The following is a 15,328-nucleotide window of genomic DNA, read 5'->3' as shown; positions in this document are numbered from 1 at the left end:
TTCATTTAGATTTTGATCCTGAGGATCATTCCCTTACAACTATAACCACATATATCCTTCAGGAGATTGTGTTGTAAACCATTCAAGATTTTGTAAAAAAATGGAAAGGCAAAAAACAAAAAAAAATGGTGTAGACGATCAACATCTGATCTATTCGAGGAAACTATCTTTTTCTAACAATCATACCTGTGTCTACACACACTATTTGGCATGTGATGGTGGTAGATCCATGGTTGCATCTATGTTCATCTCACAAGGGTTGTTATTGTAATTGCACATGTATGGATGTAGTTGTATTATCATGCACATACACATGGTTGCTCCACAATCATGTTAAAATTTGTTACATGATGTATCACAATAATATTGTTACAACTGTGGCTACCCTGTCAATGAGAATTAATTATAATGTTCCCAAAATTATCAAGCTATTCTAGTAATAACTTATAAGGGCCGGTGATGTATATGTACAATGCAATTTCTATGTATCGAGTTGTAGAAATGGTAATAATTGAACTGTTTTCTAAAATGTCTTTGATCTAACATAGATGGTTGTAGCTCATTGTTGTGAATGTACGATGGTAGCTTCACGGTTGCGTAATTGCTCATTAACACTTCTATGACGATGGAGGATAATTCATTACAACTATAAGAACAACTATAGTCAAGGAGCTGAGAATGCGTTGTAAACCATCTGATTTTTGCCAAAAAGTGGTTGACATCATCTGATTCTATAAACATTCTTTTCGCATTATAATGCACGTGCATACACACGTGCCGCCATGATTCTCTATCGCATGAATGTACATGAAACTGTCGTGCTCATGTGTGTTTTGTATTACATATAACCGTTGATAGTAACGTAGATCTTCGTTGAATACTAAAAAGCAATTATTTTCGGTCACTCCATGTCGAAGTAGAAGTGGTGACAATTTTGCCCCTTGAGTCTCCGTTACTACCGCCATTTTGACAAGGAGTGCGTTGCTATTGCCTCGGAAAAACATCCAATCGTGCACGTAAATTATAACGACTTTTTACCAAACCAAACCCGCACGTACCTGGAGTAACTAAACCCGCACGTGTCCTGAGTTACTTTATGGTTGCGACACCGCTGACCGCATGTGTCTAGGGTTTACATACTCCATGGTCGCAAAACTTTGGCAAGGAATAAACCCAACACAACCTAATGGGAAAGTGCATCAGCCGGTCCAGACCTGACCCCTTTCCATGCTCAGGGCTGGTTTGGCATCGGTTCTAGCTTCATCGGGCCCCACCGGCCAGCCTCGTATAGTTTATACCATAATGAATGCAGCTCTCCTAAAACTAGCAATCATCTACGTTTACTCTAACCAGATCACTCCTTGTCATCCATTATTGGCAGGTCATTAAGGCTAATACACCATTGCTAAAAATTACCACTGTTGCAATAGGTACCTGATGCAATTACCAAAAGTGTCCCTCCGGGTCCTTGGCCGTCATGTGTACCCGAGCCATGGGCATAATGGGAAAATCACTGTCCTGTCAGTTACCAATGGCGGCCTATATAAAGTGCACCGGCAGCCGATGCATCACCACCACCACAGCAGCTTCGTCCTCACGAACTCACAGGTTGAGCGAGCGAGCGAGCTCTCTGAGTGGAGAAGAGGCATGGTGACGAAGGGAGTAGGAGCGGGAGGGAGTGGGGGTGACGACGCATGGGCTAGGGCAGGGGACGGGAACGGGAATGAGAACGGGAACGGGAGTGGGAACGGGAATGCGACGGTGCAGGAGTTGCTGTGGCGTGAGCGAGAGAACAACCGGGGCCGGGAGCGCCGTCGCCGGATGATCGCGGCGAGGATCTTCACCGGGCTGCGCAAGCACGGCAACTACACCCTCCCCCGGCATTGCGACAACAACGTCGTGCTCATGGCGCTCTGCGAGGAGGCCGGTTGGACCGTGGAGGCCGACGGCACCACCTACCGCATGGTACTCATTACTCTTTCTCGCTGTTCCGATCGAGCTAATTAATGGTCGCCGCCGCCGTCTTTCCATTGTTTCGTTTCCGTTGGTTCTCGTTCTTGTCGTCGTCCTGCATTGCTTCGCTTTCCCGATCGAGCTGCGTGTGTAGTATCGTCGACAGCTGCAAGCCGATCGACCAGCTTTTCCGCTTCGTCGTCTTTTGTTTGTAGCAAAAGTCCAAAATTTGTTTTGTTTTAATTTCAGTTGCTCGTCATCTAGCTATATTAATATCGACTGTTCCATTGCCTTTCCAACAAGATTGGATGAGCTTCCTTCTCTTGTTTGTGCATCCACGGCTAGCTCTGACGAAAGCTAGCTGCTACCTACCATGCATGTCTCGTTACAGTACACCACCATGCCTGCAGATTGTGTTCGTCGTCGTTGTTCTTGATCTGTGTTATTTACATATTCCCTGCGTGGGTCTGATATGATGCTGCTGCTTCAGTCCTCGTACTGTCGACTGTAAACGGGAATAACGGATGTGCAGGGAAAGAAACTTGCTCGTTTGCTTTTACATCCCGTTCTTTTCACATTGCCATGCGATTGCACATTTTTTGCGTGCATGAATGCATGTCTATCGTTGTTCATTGATACCCTCTCGGCTCTTCGTTTTGTGTTTCTTCAGGGACCCAGTCCTCCGGCAGGTGATGATCAGCATATGGCCGACGTTGGCGGGTCGTCTGCTCCGGTGAACCCACCAGGCGGAGCTTCCTACAGCCTGACCCGGGCGTCGTCGCCCTCCGGCATCACGCTCGGCGGCGGTGGCAGCAGCGGGGCCGACCCCGTTCCGGCGTGGCTCAAGAACCTGTCCAAGCAGCTCAGCGACAACTCGTACCCCAACTTCTTCGCGAGCTCCTCCAACTCCAACGCGCCGGCGACGCCGCAGAACGGCACCCCGCCCTCGTCCCCGCCGCGCCTCCGCAAGAAGGCGCGCTACTCCTCCCCGCCGCCCGTCACCCCGCCGCCGAGCCCCGCGAGGGCCTCCAACGTGCTGCCGCCTCCGTTGGCCACGGGCGCTGGCGCCAGCAGCTACTCCTTCCAGACCTCCACCCCGCCGCTGATGAGCACCGTCACCGGCGGCCGGGCCCCCGGCCCCGACCCGGTGACCCTGATGGCGGGGTTCCAGATATCCACCGCCGCGGCCAACAAGGCACCTGCCTACAGCAGCTTCGTGGCGTCCGGCGCATCGTCGCTCGGCGCCGGGAGCTCTGCTTCTGCTTCTGCCTGGATGCTGCCGCCGCTGCCGGGACGGAGCGGCGGCGGGGAGGCCTCGTCGGTCCGTGGCCGCGGTGGCGCGCTGCTGTCCCCGCTCGGGTTCTCGTTCAGCAGGAGCGGCGGGGAGCAGGCGGGCGCAAGGGAGGAGAAGGTGATGACTGAGAAGAACGCCGACGAGGAGGAGGGCCTGGAGCTCACCCTGGGGAACGCGGAGACCCGCAAGGACCGCGCTTGAGCTCACCGAGCTGCTGCAAAGACGATGCGCGTGAGCTGATCGCAAAGACTGCTGGCGTTTAACTTTAGCCTATCTTATTACTATCAATCTTAGTATCTCATCGTAACTTTAGCCTATCTATTACTAGTTTACTACTATCCATGTAGTATCTCATCATCAGTTATCCTTTATTTCCCATCTTTGTTTTCTCTTCTTCTTCTTTTTTTCTTTGCAAGAAATGTAAAAGGAAATAGACATGTCAATGGAATTGGCAAGCAGTTGGATTAAAGCTAATGAAAAATGTCAGTTATAGGTAAGCAAATGTCTTCTGCTGTGTGTGCTTTCTTTGGCAATCATCTTTCAGTTTCCATGCATGGTTTCTTCAACTGATTTCTACGAGCAACTCTCTAGGCTGCGGAAAAGTTAAGGGCCATTTGGAATACATGAATTTCACAGTAATCATACAGAATTTCACACAAATCAATTTATTTTCACTGGACCAAAAAAATTTCTACGTTTTAAAAGGAGCCTAAATCTGCTTCTAGGGATATGTGCTCGCATCCTAAAACCATTGCATGAGGATGAATATACATAGAGGGAGACAATGGACGCACTGCAGCTATGAGGATAGGAGCACAGCCTAGGCAAAAAAAAAGAAAAAAAAAACTATTTGCAGCCTGTGCGGCTGTTTGTGTAGATCAGCTTGGTAGGATCCACTCGTGTGTGTTTGGTATAGATTTTGCACCTGCTTCGCAAAGCTATTTTCAGCTTCTCCTATCAAATTTGTTCTGATGAAGCTGGGTGAAAGTGTTTTATTTAGCTTTAATTTCTTTGTTGAAGCAAAAAATGCTATCTTCTCCTAACTTTCTCTCTGTTATCTTCACTGCGAAATCTGTTTTACCGAATGTTTTTTTAAAAATAGCTTTAGTTCACTGGTGAACCTGTTTTATATATAAAACCAAAGTAAAAAAACTACTACACAAGTGAAGCTAAGCTATACTAAGTAGCCCTATCAATTTATTCCATGGCACTGTGAATGAGATGAAAAGTTGTCCGACACTGATTCTAACTCACTGTAGTTAGCCGCAGCAGGGACAGACGCAGAAGTCAGTCCTGCTGTGTTATCTAGTCACTGTAGCAGCATGGCAGCTGTACTAGGACTAGATGGATAGAGTTGTATAAATAGTTTGTCACTACAACTTAGTAAAGAAAATTCAGATTTAACATCTCCTAAACAGGGCTCCGGCCAACGTTGGTGTCTCTGGCTGTATGTGTATGCTCTGTTCTCCCTTACTTCTTCTACCTCTAGCCATAGCTAGTGGTCAGACAACGCTTGTTCGTGGTCGGCGCAGCTAGTGTGTGCTCGGCAACACTAGCGGGTGCTCGGCAAGACTGGTGAGAGGTCGACTCACCTGAGCCGGTGATCCTGTGGGCCAACAAGTGGTATCAGAGCCGTACAATCGCCGTCGCTAGAGTAACCGCTGGCGATGATGAACGATTCGGAGATAGGCGACAACAGTGGTACTGCTGTGGCTGCCCAGCCACGAAAGGAGGTCGTTGTTTGCAAGGTGCGGGAGGTCAGCGGCACTAGTTGGCCGATGCTGACTCACACCAACTATGGAGAGTAGTCGGTGACCATGAAGGTCAAGCTCAGAGCCCGACGGCTCTGAAATGCTATTGACAAGGGCACCGAAAATTAAGAAGATGACATGTCAGTATTGGAGGCTATCCTTGCTGCTGTACCGACGGAGTACAGGGAGCCGTTGGGGGCGAAAAGCTATGCTAAGGAGGCGTGGGAGGCCATTGTGGCGATGCGCGTCGGTTCCGACCGCGCAAAGAAGGCAACGACCCAGCTTCTGAAGCAGGAGTACGCCAACCTCAAGTTCAAGGATGGTGAAACAGTGGAGGATTTCTCCCTCCGCCTACAGACGCTCATCAGCAAGCTAAAGAGCCACGGCATCACCATCGACGAAGAGGAGGCGGTCTCCAAGTACCTCCACTCCATGCCAGCAAAGTACATCCAGATCGCTCTCTCCATAGAGACGATGCTGGACTTGTCCACCCTCACCATTGAGGATGTGATAGGCCATCTGCGGATGGTGGATGAGCGAGTGGAGCAGGCGACAGCAATGAAGGACAACGACAAACTACTACTGACAGAGGAAGAGTGGGCTGCTCGGAGAAACTCCGGGGTAGCCTCCTCCAGCCGCGGTGGTGATGGCAAGCGCCGTAGCAAAGCTTCTTCGGAGAAGAAGAAGCAGGTCGACCCCAACGCCTGCCGACGCTATAGGAAGATGGGCCATTGGGCACGGGAGTGCCCAAATCGCAAGCAGGAGAAGAAGGCTCAGGCTCATCTTGCGCAAACCGATGATGAGGATGAGGCCACTATCCTAATGGCGGCGTTCTGTGCACTGCACGACGTCGAGGCCGAGGAGAAGGAAGAGGTGACAATGGTGGAAGGGTCTGGGAAGGTCCTAAAGGCTGTTGACCTCAACGAACCGCATGCCTAAGTCCACCTCAGACGTGTGGGCGGTGAGCAGGAGCAACGGTGGTATCTAGACTCTGGTGCTAGCAACCACATGATGGGCTCCAAGGCATCCTTCTCCGAGCTCGACAATGATGTTACCGGTACGGTGAAGTTTGGTGATGGCTCAAGGGTGCAACACCATCATCTTCAGGTGCCAGAATGGGGAGCACCGCACGCTAACAGAGTCAGCATCATCAGCATTGGTCAGCTGGATGAGCGTGGTAGCGAGGTACTGATCAAGGACCGAGTCCTTAGAATCGGTTGCCAAGGTAAAGAGGTCCCAGAACTGGTTGTACCTGCTCAACCTGAAGGTAGAGCAGCCGGTGTGTCTGGTGGCAAGGCACACCGAGGAGCTGTGGCTGTGGCATGCTCGGTTTGGACATCTCAGCTTTGACGCGCTTGGTTGGCTAGAGAAGATGGTCCAAGGGCTACCCTACATCAAGCACGGAGGCGAGCTATGTGATAGCTGCCTGGCCATGAAGCAGAGGAGGCTACCATTTCCAAAGGCGGCCAAGTATCGCACAGAGGAAGCTCATGAGCTCATCCACGGCGACCTCTGTGGGCCGATCATGCCATCCACAAACAGTGGTCGGTGATACTTCCTCCTGCTCGTGGATGATTGCAATCGCTACATGTGGCTACAACTCCTGATGAGCAAGGACGAAGCGGCGGCGGCGATCAAGAAGTTCAAGATGCGCACAGAGGCCGAAAGCGGCAAGAAGCTCCACATGCTGAGGACTGATCGGGGCGGCGAATTCACTTTGGTTGAGTTTGCTGCGTACTGTGCGGATCATGGTGTGATGCGACACCACACCGTGCCATACTCGCCACAACAGAATGGTGTGGTGGAGCAATGGAACCAGACAGTGGTCAGCATGGCTCGATCCATGATGAAGGCCAAAGGCATGTCGACAAGGTTCTAGGGTGAGGCGGTGACCATGACGGTGTTCATCCTCAACCGCGCTCCCACCAAGGCCCTGAAGGGCAAGACGCCATTCAAGGCTTGGCATGGACGCAAGCCGAGCGTGTCCTTCCTCTGGACATTCGGCTGCATCGGCCATGTCAGGAAGACGAAGCCAATCCTCACCAAGCTGGAGGATAGGAGCATACCGATGGTGTTCCTAGGCTACGCGGAGGGTACCAAGGCATACCGACTCTATGACCCACGTGGAGACAAGGTACTTGTCTCACACGACATCATGTTTGACGAGAAGGTGGCTTGGGACTAGAATAGTCCGAGCACGGGGGAAGCTAGCAGGTTCACCAGTACCTTCGTCGTCGAGCACCTATTCATCCATAGTGGTGGAGACGCTGGGGAAGAGGTGCCAAGCACTCTAGGAGGGGCACCGAGAACTCCAACAATAGAGTCGAGCACTCCAGGAGGAGTGCCGAGCACTACTCGAGGGATGTCGAGCACACTAGGAGTGGTGTTGGGAGGTTCTGTAGTGGTGGCGACTACTCTAGGATGGGTGCTGAGCACTCCCATAGCAGAGCCAAGGGGTCTTGCAGTGGTGTTGACCACTCCAAGACTGAGGCTCAGCACTCCTACAGTGGTGCCGAGCACTACAGGAGTTATGATGAACAATCCAGGAGTAGTGTCGAGCACTGCATCCGAGGTGCCGAGCACTCTAGGTGCTGTGCCGAGCACTCTGCCAGAACAGGGAACTCCATCAACACTAATCGAGTTTGTCTCAACTCCAAGTGACATCACTGAGTTTGTGGATGCCTTCCATGAAGGTGAGGAGGTGCGGTTCTGCAGGCTGGATGACATCATCGGCAACACAGGGCCCTCAGGCCTAGCGGGTAGGTTGCTCAATGACCTAGAGCTGCTACTCATCAGTGCAGAGGAACCACCCACATTCACACTAGTCGAGCACGATGGAAACTGGCGACGGGCGATGATGGAGGAGAAGAAGGCGATCGAGGAAAATAAGACTTGGGAGATCGTCGATCCACCTCCAAGATGCCGTATGATCAACATGAAGTGGGTGTACAAGGTCAAGCAGGACAAGCTCGGTGCCATTGTCAAGCACAAGGCATGCCTCATTCCTCGATGCTTTGTTCAGTGTGAGGGCGTCAACTTCGAGGAAGTCTTTGCATCGGTAGCGCGCGTGGAGTATGTCCGTTTGCTACTAGCTTTGGCAGCAGCAAAGGATTGGCACGTCCATCACCTAGACATTAAATCGGCCTTCCTCAATGGTGAACTGGTGAAGATGATCTTTGCTAGGCAACCTTTGGGTTTCACCATCAAGGGAGAAGAGCATAGGGTGCTCCAACTACACAAAATGCTCTACAGGCTACGGCAGGCCCCACAAGTGTGGAACTCCAAGCTTGATGCCACGCTGGGTGAGCTTGGGTTCACGAGGTGCGCAACCGAGCATGTGCTCTACACGTGGTGACAGGGGAAGGAGGAGCTCATCGTCGACATGTATGTGGATGACTTGATCATCACCGGTGCGTGTGCGGAGGACATCGACAGCTTCAAGCGTGAGATGGCGGCTTGTTTTCGAATGAGCGATCTTGGCGCACTCTCCTACTACCTCAACATCGAGGTGAGGTAGGGGAAGGAGGAACTCATGCTCGGTTAGAGCATGTATGCCTTGAAGCCGTTGGAGTGGAGTGGCATGGCTGAGTGCAAGCCATGCGGGACTCCGATGGAGGAGCGGCTAAAGCTGACAAAGGCCAACACCGCAGCAAAGGTGGATGCAACACTCTACCAGAGCATCGTCGGTGGTCTGCGCTATCTAGTCCACATGAGGCCAGGCATTGTGTTCGCCGTGGGCTACGTCAATCGCTTCATGGAGGATCCTAGAGAGGATCACTAGGCTACGGTGAAGCGGCTACTGCGCTATGTTAAGGGGACGGTGGACCAAGGAATCATCTTCCCCAAGACTAGTGGGAGTAGGCTATAGCTCACTGTGTTCAGCGATGCAGACATGGCAGGGGACAACGACGGACGGTGGAGCACCTCTGGCATGCTCATCTTCCTTGGGTCAGCTCCAATTTCATGGCTATCACTGAAATAGAAGGTAGTGGCGCTATCTTCGTGCAAGGCAGAGTACGTAGCGGCAGCCACAGCGGCGTGCCAAGTTGTGTGGCTGCACCGGCTGCTGGGCGAGCTAACCAGTGTGAAAGCTCACCCACTAGCACTGATGGTGGACAACCAGCCCACCATCGCCCTCATAAAGAATCTGGTTCTGCACGACCAGAGCAAACACATCGACATAAAGTTTCACTTCCTCAGGGATTGTGTCGATGGAGGGTAGATCGTCATCGAGTTCGTCGAAACTAGTCAGCAACTCACAGACGTCCTCACCAAGCCGCTCGGACGTCTTTGACTCATGGAGCTAAAGAAGATGATCGGTATGGAGGGGGTACAAGGGATAGTAGCAGGATTAGTGGAAGAATTGTTAGATAATTTATTGCTTCCTTGTGTGAACACATAGCAAGGGAAGGCGGCGCCGAAAAGGCCCCCTGCTATGGTACTGTAGCTGCTGGAGGGGTAGGGGCCGATTGGCTCACTTGTGTCTTTGTAGCCACAGCAGGGACATGCGTGGAAGTCAGTTCTGCTATGTTATCTAGTCACTATAGCAGCATGGCAGCTATACTAGGACTGGATGGATAGAGTTGTATAATACTTTGCCACTACAACTGATGAGTACATGCCCGATCTTCCGAGAGGTAGCCGGTAAGTTCGATTTGTGGAGATCTCGACGTTGGCGATCCGGCTTCAAATCAGACACGATTCGAACCCTGCAACCGTTACACCACCGCTCCGTTGGTTATCAACCAAGCACAACTTGATTGACCTCGCCAAGAAGGCTTTTCCTGCAAGCGAATCGAAGAGCACAAGCAAGAAGGTAAAAGACGCAATCTGAAATTGCAAATATGAATGACGCGAATATCAATAGAGGGTTCAAGAACTCGGTTCCAAAGGACTAATCGACACAGTGGAGGAGATCAAGAACGGGGGCCCTGGATCACTGTAAAAGGATTTGTCACCACAGTTACAATGAACGATTCAGTTTCTCGAGGGAAAACTAAACTCTAAACAAAACCCAATTGTGTAGCAGCGGCGGCGGCTGTGTTTATAGTCTAAGACTCGACCTAGGGTTGGGGACGGCCAGGGGTTGGGCGCCCACAACTTGGGCTTAAGGCCCGACACGATACATGGCCAAGTTGGCCCAAATAGGTGACGCAGCACCTTGCCGTGGTCACACAGAATGATCCACGGACCTTCTGGAGCTGGGACCAGATCCAAAACGACGACATCGTCGTCCCCTTTCCAACGCATCCAAGAACGGCCCGTTTCGATGTCGTATGAGGAAGTTATGACCAAAACAGTGACGACGTGTCTGCTGAATCCGAGGACGACGTGGCAGCTGAGTTGGAAACGAATTGCAACTTGGGGAAGACCATGGCGTCGGTGTGTCCAGTGTGGCGATGTCCTCATCATCCTCCCCTTCTCGAATTGGAGTCATCCTCGACTTCATCTTGGCGATGTCCTCATTATCCCCTCCTTGTAGAATTGGAGTCGTCCTCGACTCCATCCCATCATCAACGAACTCCTGCAAAAGGTTAGTGATAGCAGGCAATGCACTAGACATAAAAGGTTGACAAAACATAGTATAACATGGTGCATCAGGATTATCACATAACTCAGCAGTAGTAGGAGTTGTAGCAAGAAAAGCACCTCCTTTTAACTTAATCCCATTATTTTTAGCAATGTCTGTTGGAGGTTTATTTTTTATCTCATTAGCATGTTTAATAATATCCGTAGGAGACAAAGGCAGCAATGTAATTTTCTTGTCCTTATGTATGATAGTGTATGTATTAGTTCTACCATGGTGTAAAGCATCATTATCAAATTCCCATGGGCGACCTAACAAAATGGAACAAGCTTGCATAGGAACAACATCAAAATCAGCAGTATCATGATAAGAGCATGTGAAAAAGCTAATGCGTGCTGATTTAGTTACCTTAGTCTTACCACTATTATTGAACCATTAAAGTTTATATGGATACGAATGTTGTCGTGTGGTCAAGCCAAGCTTGTCAACCAAATCTGAACTCACCAAGTTGTTGCAACTCCCGCTATCAATGATAGTGAGAACACGACAACCCTGCACAATGAGATACATGTGGAACAAATTGTGGCGTTGGATCTTCATCTCGTCTTCATGACCCACACGTGTACTCAACACACATTGCACAAGAAGGCTAGGGTAGTCCGTGGCAGCAGCCACAGAGTCAATGGTGATGGCCTCCTTGTCATGATCGCCCGCGATGGGATCTGCATCAATGTTAGCAGCAAGGGCTAAATCATCTTCAACATCACTAGCACTTACATATCCATCCTCGGTAGCAATGAAAGCGCGACGACTAGAGCATTCCTTCATGACATGTCCCATGCCTTTGCATCGGTGGCAAATGATTTTAGAGCTGGACGAGGAGGAGCTAGTAGAAGCACCCGGAGTGCCACCTTTCTTCAGCTGTGGAAACTGCACATTAGACAATTTACTTACCCCGAAAGAAAATGGAGGTGTAGATGGCTGTGGTGCAATAGGAAGCTTGGGCGTCTCCGGCTCGGAACGCTGCTGAAAATTCCTCCCATTGTTAGACCTGAAAGGCTGGTGTTGTTTGCGTCCCTGTACTTCTCGTTCGGCCTTAATAGCAAGATGATACAATTGGGAAAAATTGCGCCATTCTTTGTAATCAAGTATGTTTTGTATATCATGGTTTAAACCACCAAAAAATCTAGCACTAGCATCATCATCATCTTCATTTATACCACAACGTGCTAAACCAATAAGCAATTCTTGATAGTATGCTTCTACTCCTTTATCACCTTGTTTTAAAGTTTGTAGTTTCAAACGTAAATCACGTTGGTAATAAGGAGGAACAAAACGAGATTTCATACGTTGCTTTAAAACATTCCAAGTTTGAGGCACAGCAGCAGCATTATTGGCATTGCAAAGATCACTCCACCAGAACAATGCAAAATTAGTAAACTCACTGGTAGCAAGTCTAACTCTATGCTCAGCAGGAACATTATGAGAATCAAATTTTTGTTGAACAGCAAGCTCCCAATCTAAATATGCCTCTAGATCAACATTACCAGCAAAAGGTGGTAGACTAAATTTAATTTTAGCAAAAGGATCATTATTACCATGATTATTACTGGCCATACCGCGACGATTGAAGTTGAGGCGGCGACGGGCACCACCGTCAGCATACGCATCTTCATCACCAGCATCTTCATCATCAGCACGATAAGGTGGAGGGCGTTGCTCAAGCTGTTCAATGCGGGTGACCAGATTGTTCACATTGCGCGTCAGCTCGGTCATAAGATTGCGTTGTTCAGTCATGAACATTGCAAGCTCGCCCTTGGACACGCACTCATTGAAGTCCGTCGGAGTTCCTGCCATGGTTAGAAGATAGAAAAAGACAACACCAAAGTATTATCCCTATCAACTAAAAGGAAACAAGTGGTGGTGGTGAAAGTGGAATGCAAAATCACAAGCGGCTTACCACCGTCTTGCCTGTATTCTTACCAACGCCAAACAGGAGCAAAACCAAAGTGGTGAAGCAATCTGTTGTTGAGCGTGGGTAACAGTTGCAAGATGAACCTGTGCTGACAGAAGAATATGTGGAGCTATGGGTAGGCACACAATATGACAGCAAGGATTAGCAATTAACGAGTGCAGAGTAGCGATTGTTCAATCTGGATCCAAAGTACAAATCACAGTTGCTGGCTAAGACGTGTCGAGACGTAGCGCAACAAGGTGAAAACAAAGAACGATCGAAAGAACTCACAGAACAAGCAAATAGCCCGGATTTCTCCTTTTTCCTGAATTTTTCCCGGATTTTCCCAAAAGGCACTAGTAGGAAACAAACTTTTTTTTTTACTATTTTTTTTATACTTTTCTCTGAACAAGGATCACAAAAGATGCAACGACAAAAATTGGCACCTACAACTGAGGTGGGATGTGGTCTACAGAAATTCAGCACGTTCTCTGAAAAGCGTGCAAAAACTTTGATAATTTTTTTTCTATATTTTCCCGAATTTTTTTGGCAATTCTGATGAAAAATGGTGCGTGGGACATAGGGGGGAGTCCCCCTTCTAGCTCTTAAGGGAGGCTCGGTTCTACAGAGGCAGAGCCATGTCTTGTTCGAGCCCTGTAGTGGGCACCTCTGCAGAGGCGGAGCCGAGTCTCCCTTATGGTGTTATCGTAACACTGAGGCCCATGATGGGCTTGGAGGGTTTCTCAAAAATTAGAACAATTAAAGAACGCTTCTTTGTTGTATTTCGAGAAACAATGTATACAATGCTTGGAAATTTAAGGGTAAAAGCGACGTAGCTGTTCTATGTTCCAAGCATTGGTGAGGATTTTGCCCTTCTCATTGGCTAGCTTGTAGGTCCCAGGCTTTAGCACTTGGGCGACGATGTACGGCCCTTCCCATGGTAGGGTCAGCTTGTGGCGGCTCTTGTTGTTCTATCTCAGTCTCAGCACTAGGTCACCCACCTTTAGGTCTTGGCTTCGAATGTGCCAGGCTTGATAGTGTCGTAGGGCTTGCTGGTACTTGGCCGAATGTAATAGCACAACGTCTTGGGCTTCCTCTAGTTGGTCGAGGGCGTCCTCACGGGCAGTGTGGTTGCTTTGCTCGTTGTAGGCCTACAGCCTCAGGGAACCGTACTCCAAGTCAGTGGGGAGGATGGCCTTGGCTCCATAGACCAGGAAGAATGGTGTGAACCCCGTGGCTCGGCTTGGAGTGTTCCTCAGGCTCTAGATGACCGATAGGAGTTCGGCAAGCCATTTCTTGCCAAATTTTTTCAACCGGTTGTATATTCTTGGCTTGAGGCCCTGTAGGATCATGCCGTTGGCACGCTCTACTTGGCCGATTGTCCTAGGATGTCCCACGACCAACCAGGCCACATGGATGTGGTGGTCATCGTAGAACATCAGGAATTTGTGGCCGGTGAACTACGTCCCATTGTCGGTGATGATGGTGTTCGGAACCCCGGATCTGTGGATGATATCAGTGAAGAACAGCACCGCTTGCTTGGACTTGATTCGATTGATCGGATGAGCCTCGATCCACTTGGAGAACTTATTGATTGCTACCAGCAGATGGGTGTAGCCCCCAGGGGCCTTCTGTAAAGGCCCAACCATGTCAAGCCCCACACAGCGAATGGCCATGTAATGGGGATGGTTTGGAGGACTTGGTCCAGGAGATACGTCTGTCGCATGTAGTACTGGCATCCTTCGCAGGAGCATACGAGCTTGGTGGCGTCAGCAACTGCCATTGGCCAGTGGAACCCTTGGCAGAAGGCATTTCCGATGAGCGTCCAAGGCGCTGCATGGTGCCCGTAGGCTCCCGCGTGCAAGTCCCAAAGAAGGGCTTGGCCTGCCTCAGTGGTGATGTATCGTTGGAGGACGCCTGATGGGCTTCGCTTGTACAACTCACCATTGCTGAGGACGTAAGTCTTAGCTCGTCGAGCAAGCCATCGGGCTTCGGTCCTATCTGTGGGAAGCTCTCCTCGGACGAGGCAATCAAGGAACGGGACTCGCCAGTCTGTGCCTTGGTTAGCCTCGGGAGGTTTCGCGTTGACTTCCATGACCTCAGGCTCGCCCGAAGGGATCTCGATGACAGAGGGGGCTTCGAGCCCTGCGGTGGGCTCGACCGGTGGGCCCTCTTCTACTGTTGAGGCATAGTCAATGGAAGGATTGTGGAGGTCTCTGGCAAAGACGTTCGGGGGACCGGGGCCCGTGCCGACACCATCTTTGCTAGTTCATCCACGGCCTCATTGAATTTGCGTGCGATGTGGTTGAGTTTGAGACCATCGAACTTGTCTTCAAGGCGATGTACCAGCTTACAGTACGCCTCCATTTTGGGGTCATGGCAGTTTGACTCCTTCATCACTTGATCGACAACGAGCTGCAAGTCACCCCATACGTAAAGACGCCGTACTCCAAGTTCGATGGTGATCTGCAAGCCGTTGACGAGGGCTTCGTACTCGGCTGCGTTGTTGGAGGCGGCGAAGTGGAGCTGAATCATGTAGCGCATGTGCACTCCAAGGGGTGAGATGAAGAGCAGACCCACGCCTGCCCTGGTCTTCATCAAGGACCCATTGAAGTACATGGTCCAGCATTTCGCCTGGACTTGGGCAGGTGGCAATTGGGTGTCGGTCCACTCAGCCACAAAATCGGCCAAGACCTGAGATTTGATTGCTTTCTGAGGTGCAAAAGACATGGCTTCCCCCTTGAGCTCGACGGCCCACTTGGCTATCCTTCCCAAGGCCTCCTGGTTATGGATTATCTCTCCTAGGGGAAAGACGACACCATGGTCACTAGGTGGGACTCAAAGTAGTG

General features: G+C 50.2%; 1 protein-coding gene across 1 annotated transcript; it reads left to right on the top strand.

The window, feature by feature from the left end:
* The first annotated feature begins 1,647 nt into the window (after nt 1-1,647).
* On the top strand, nt 1,648-3,448 carry LOC136466358 (protein BZR1 homolog 4-like). Its single transcript, XM_066464723.1, has 2 exons — nt 1,648-1,965; nt 2,624-3,448. Exons 1-2 carry the CDS (start codon nt 1,648-1,650, stop codon nt 3,446-3,448), a joined length of 1,143 nt encoding a protein of 380 aa, XP_066320820.1.
* The last annotated feature ends 11,880 nt before the right edge of the window (nt 3,449-15,328 follow it).

Source organism: Miscanthus floridulus, chromosome 7 (assembly GCF_019320115.1).
Source record: "Miscanthus floridulus cultivar M001 chromosome 7, ASM1932011v1, whole genome shotgun sequence".
In the NCBI taxonomy this organism is placed as follows: Eukaryota; Viridiplantae; Streptophyta; class Magnoliopsida; order Poales; family Poaceae; genus Miscanthus; species Miscanthus floridulus.
The sequence above is the reverse complement of the archived record's forward strand: the minus strand, read 5'-3'. Positions and strand labels throughout refer to the sequence as shown.

What these genes read in the sequence shown, in the direction of transcription:
- LOC136466358 (XM_066464723.1), top strand. Translation starts at nt 1,648, where the DNA reads ATGGTGACGAAGGGAGTAGGAGCGGGAGGGAGTGGGGGTGACGACGCA. An exon ending in ACGGCACCACCTACCGCATG is followed by an intron (nt 1,966 to 2,623) that starts GTACTCATTACT and finishes GTGTTTCTTCAG; the next exon opens with GGACCCAGTCCTCCGGCAGG.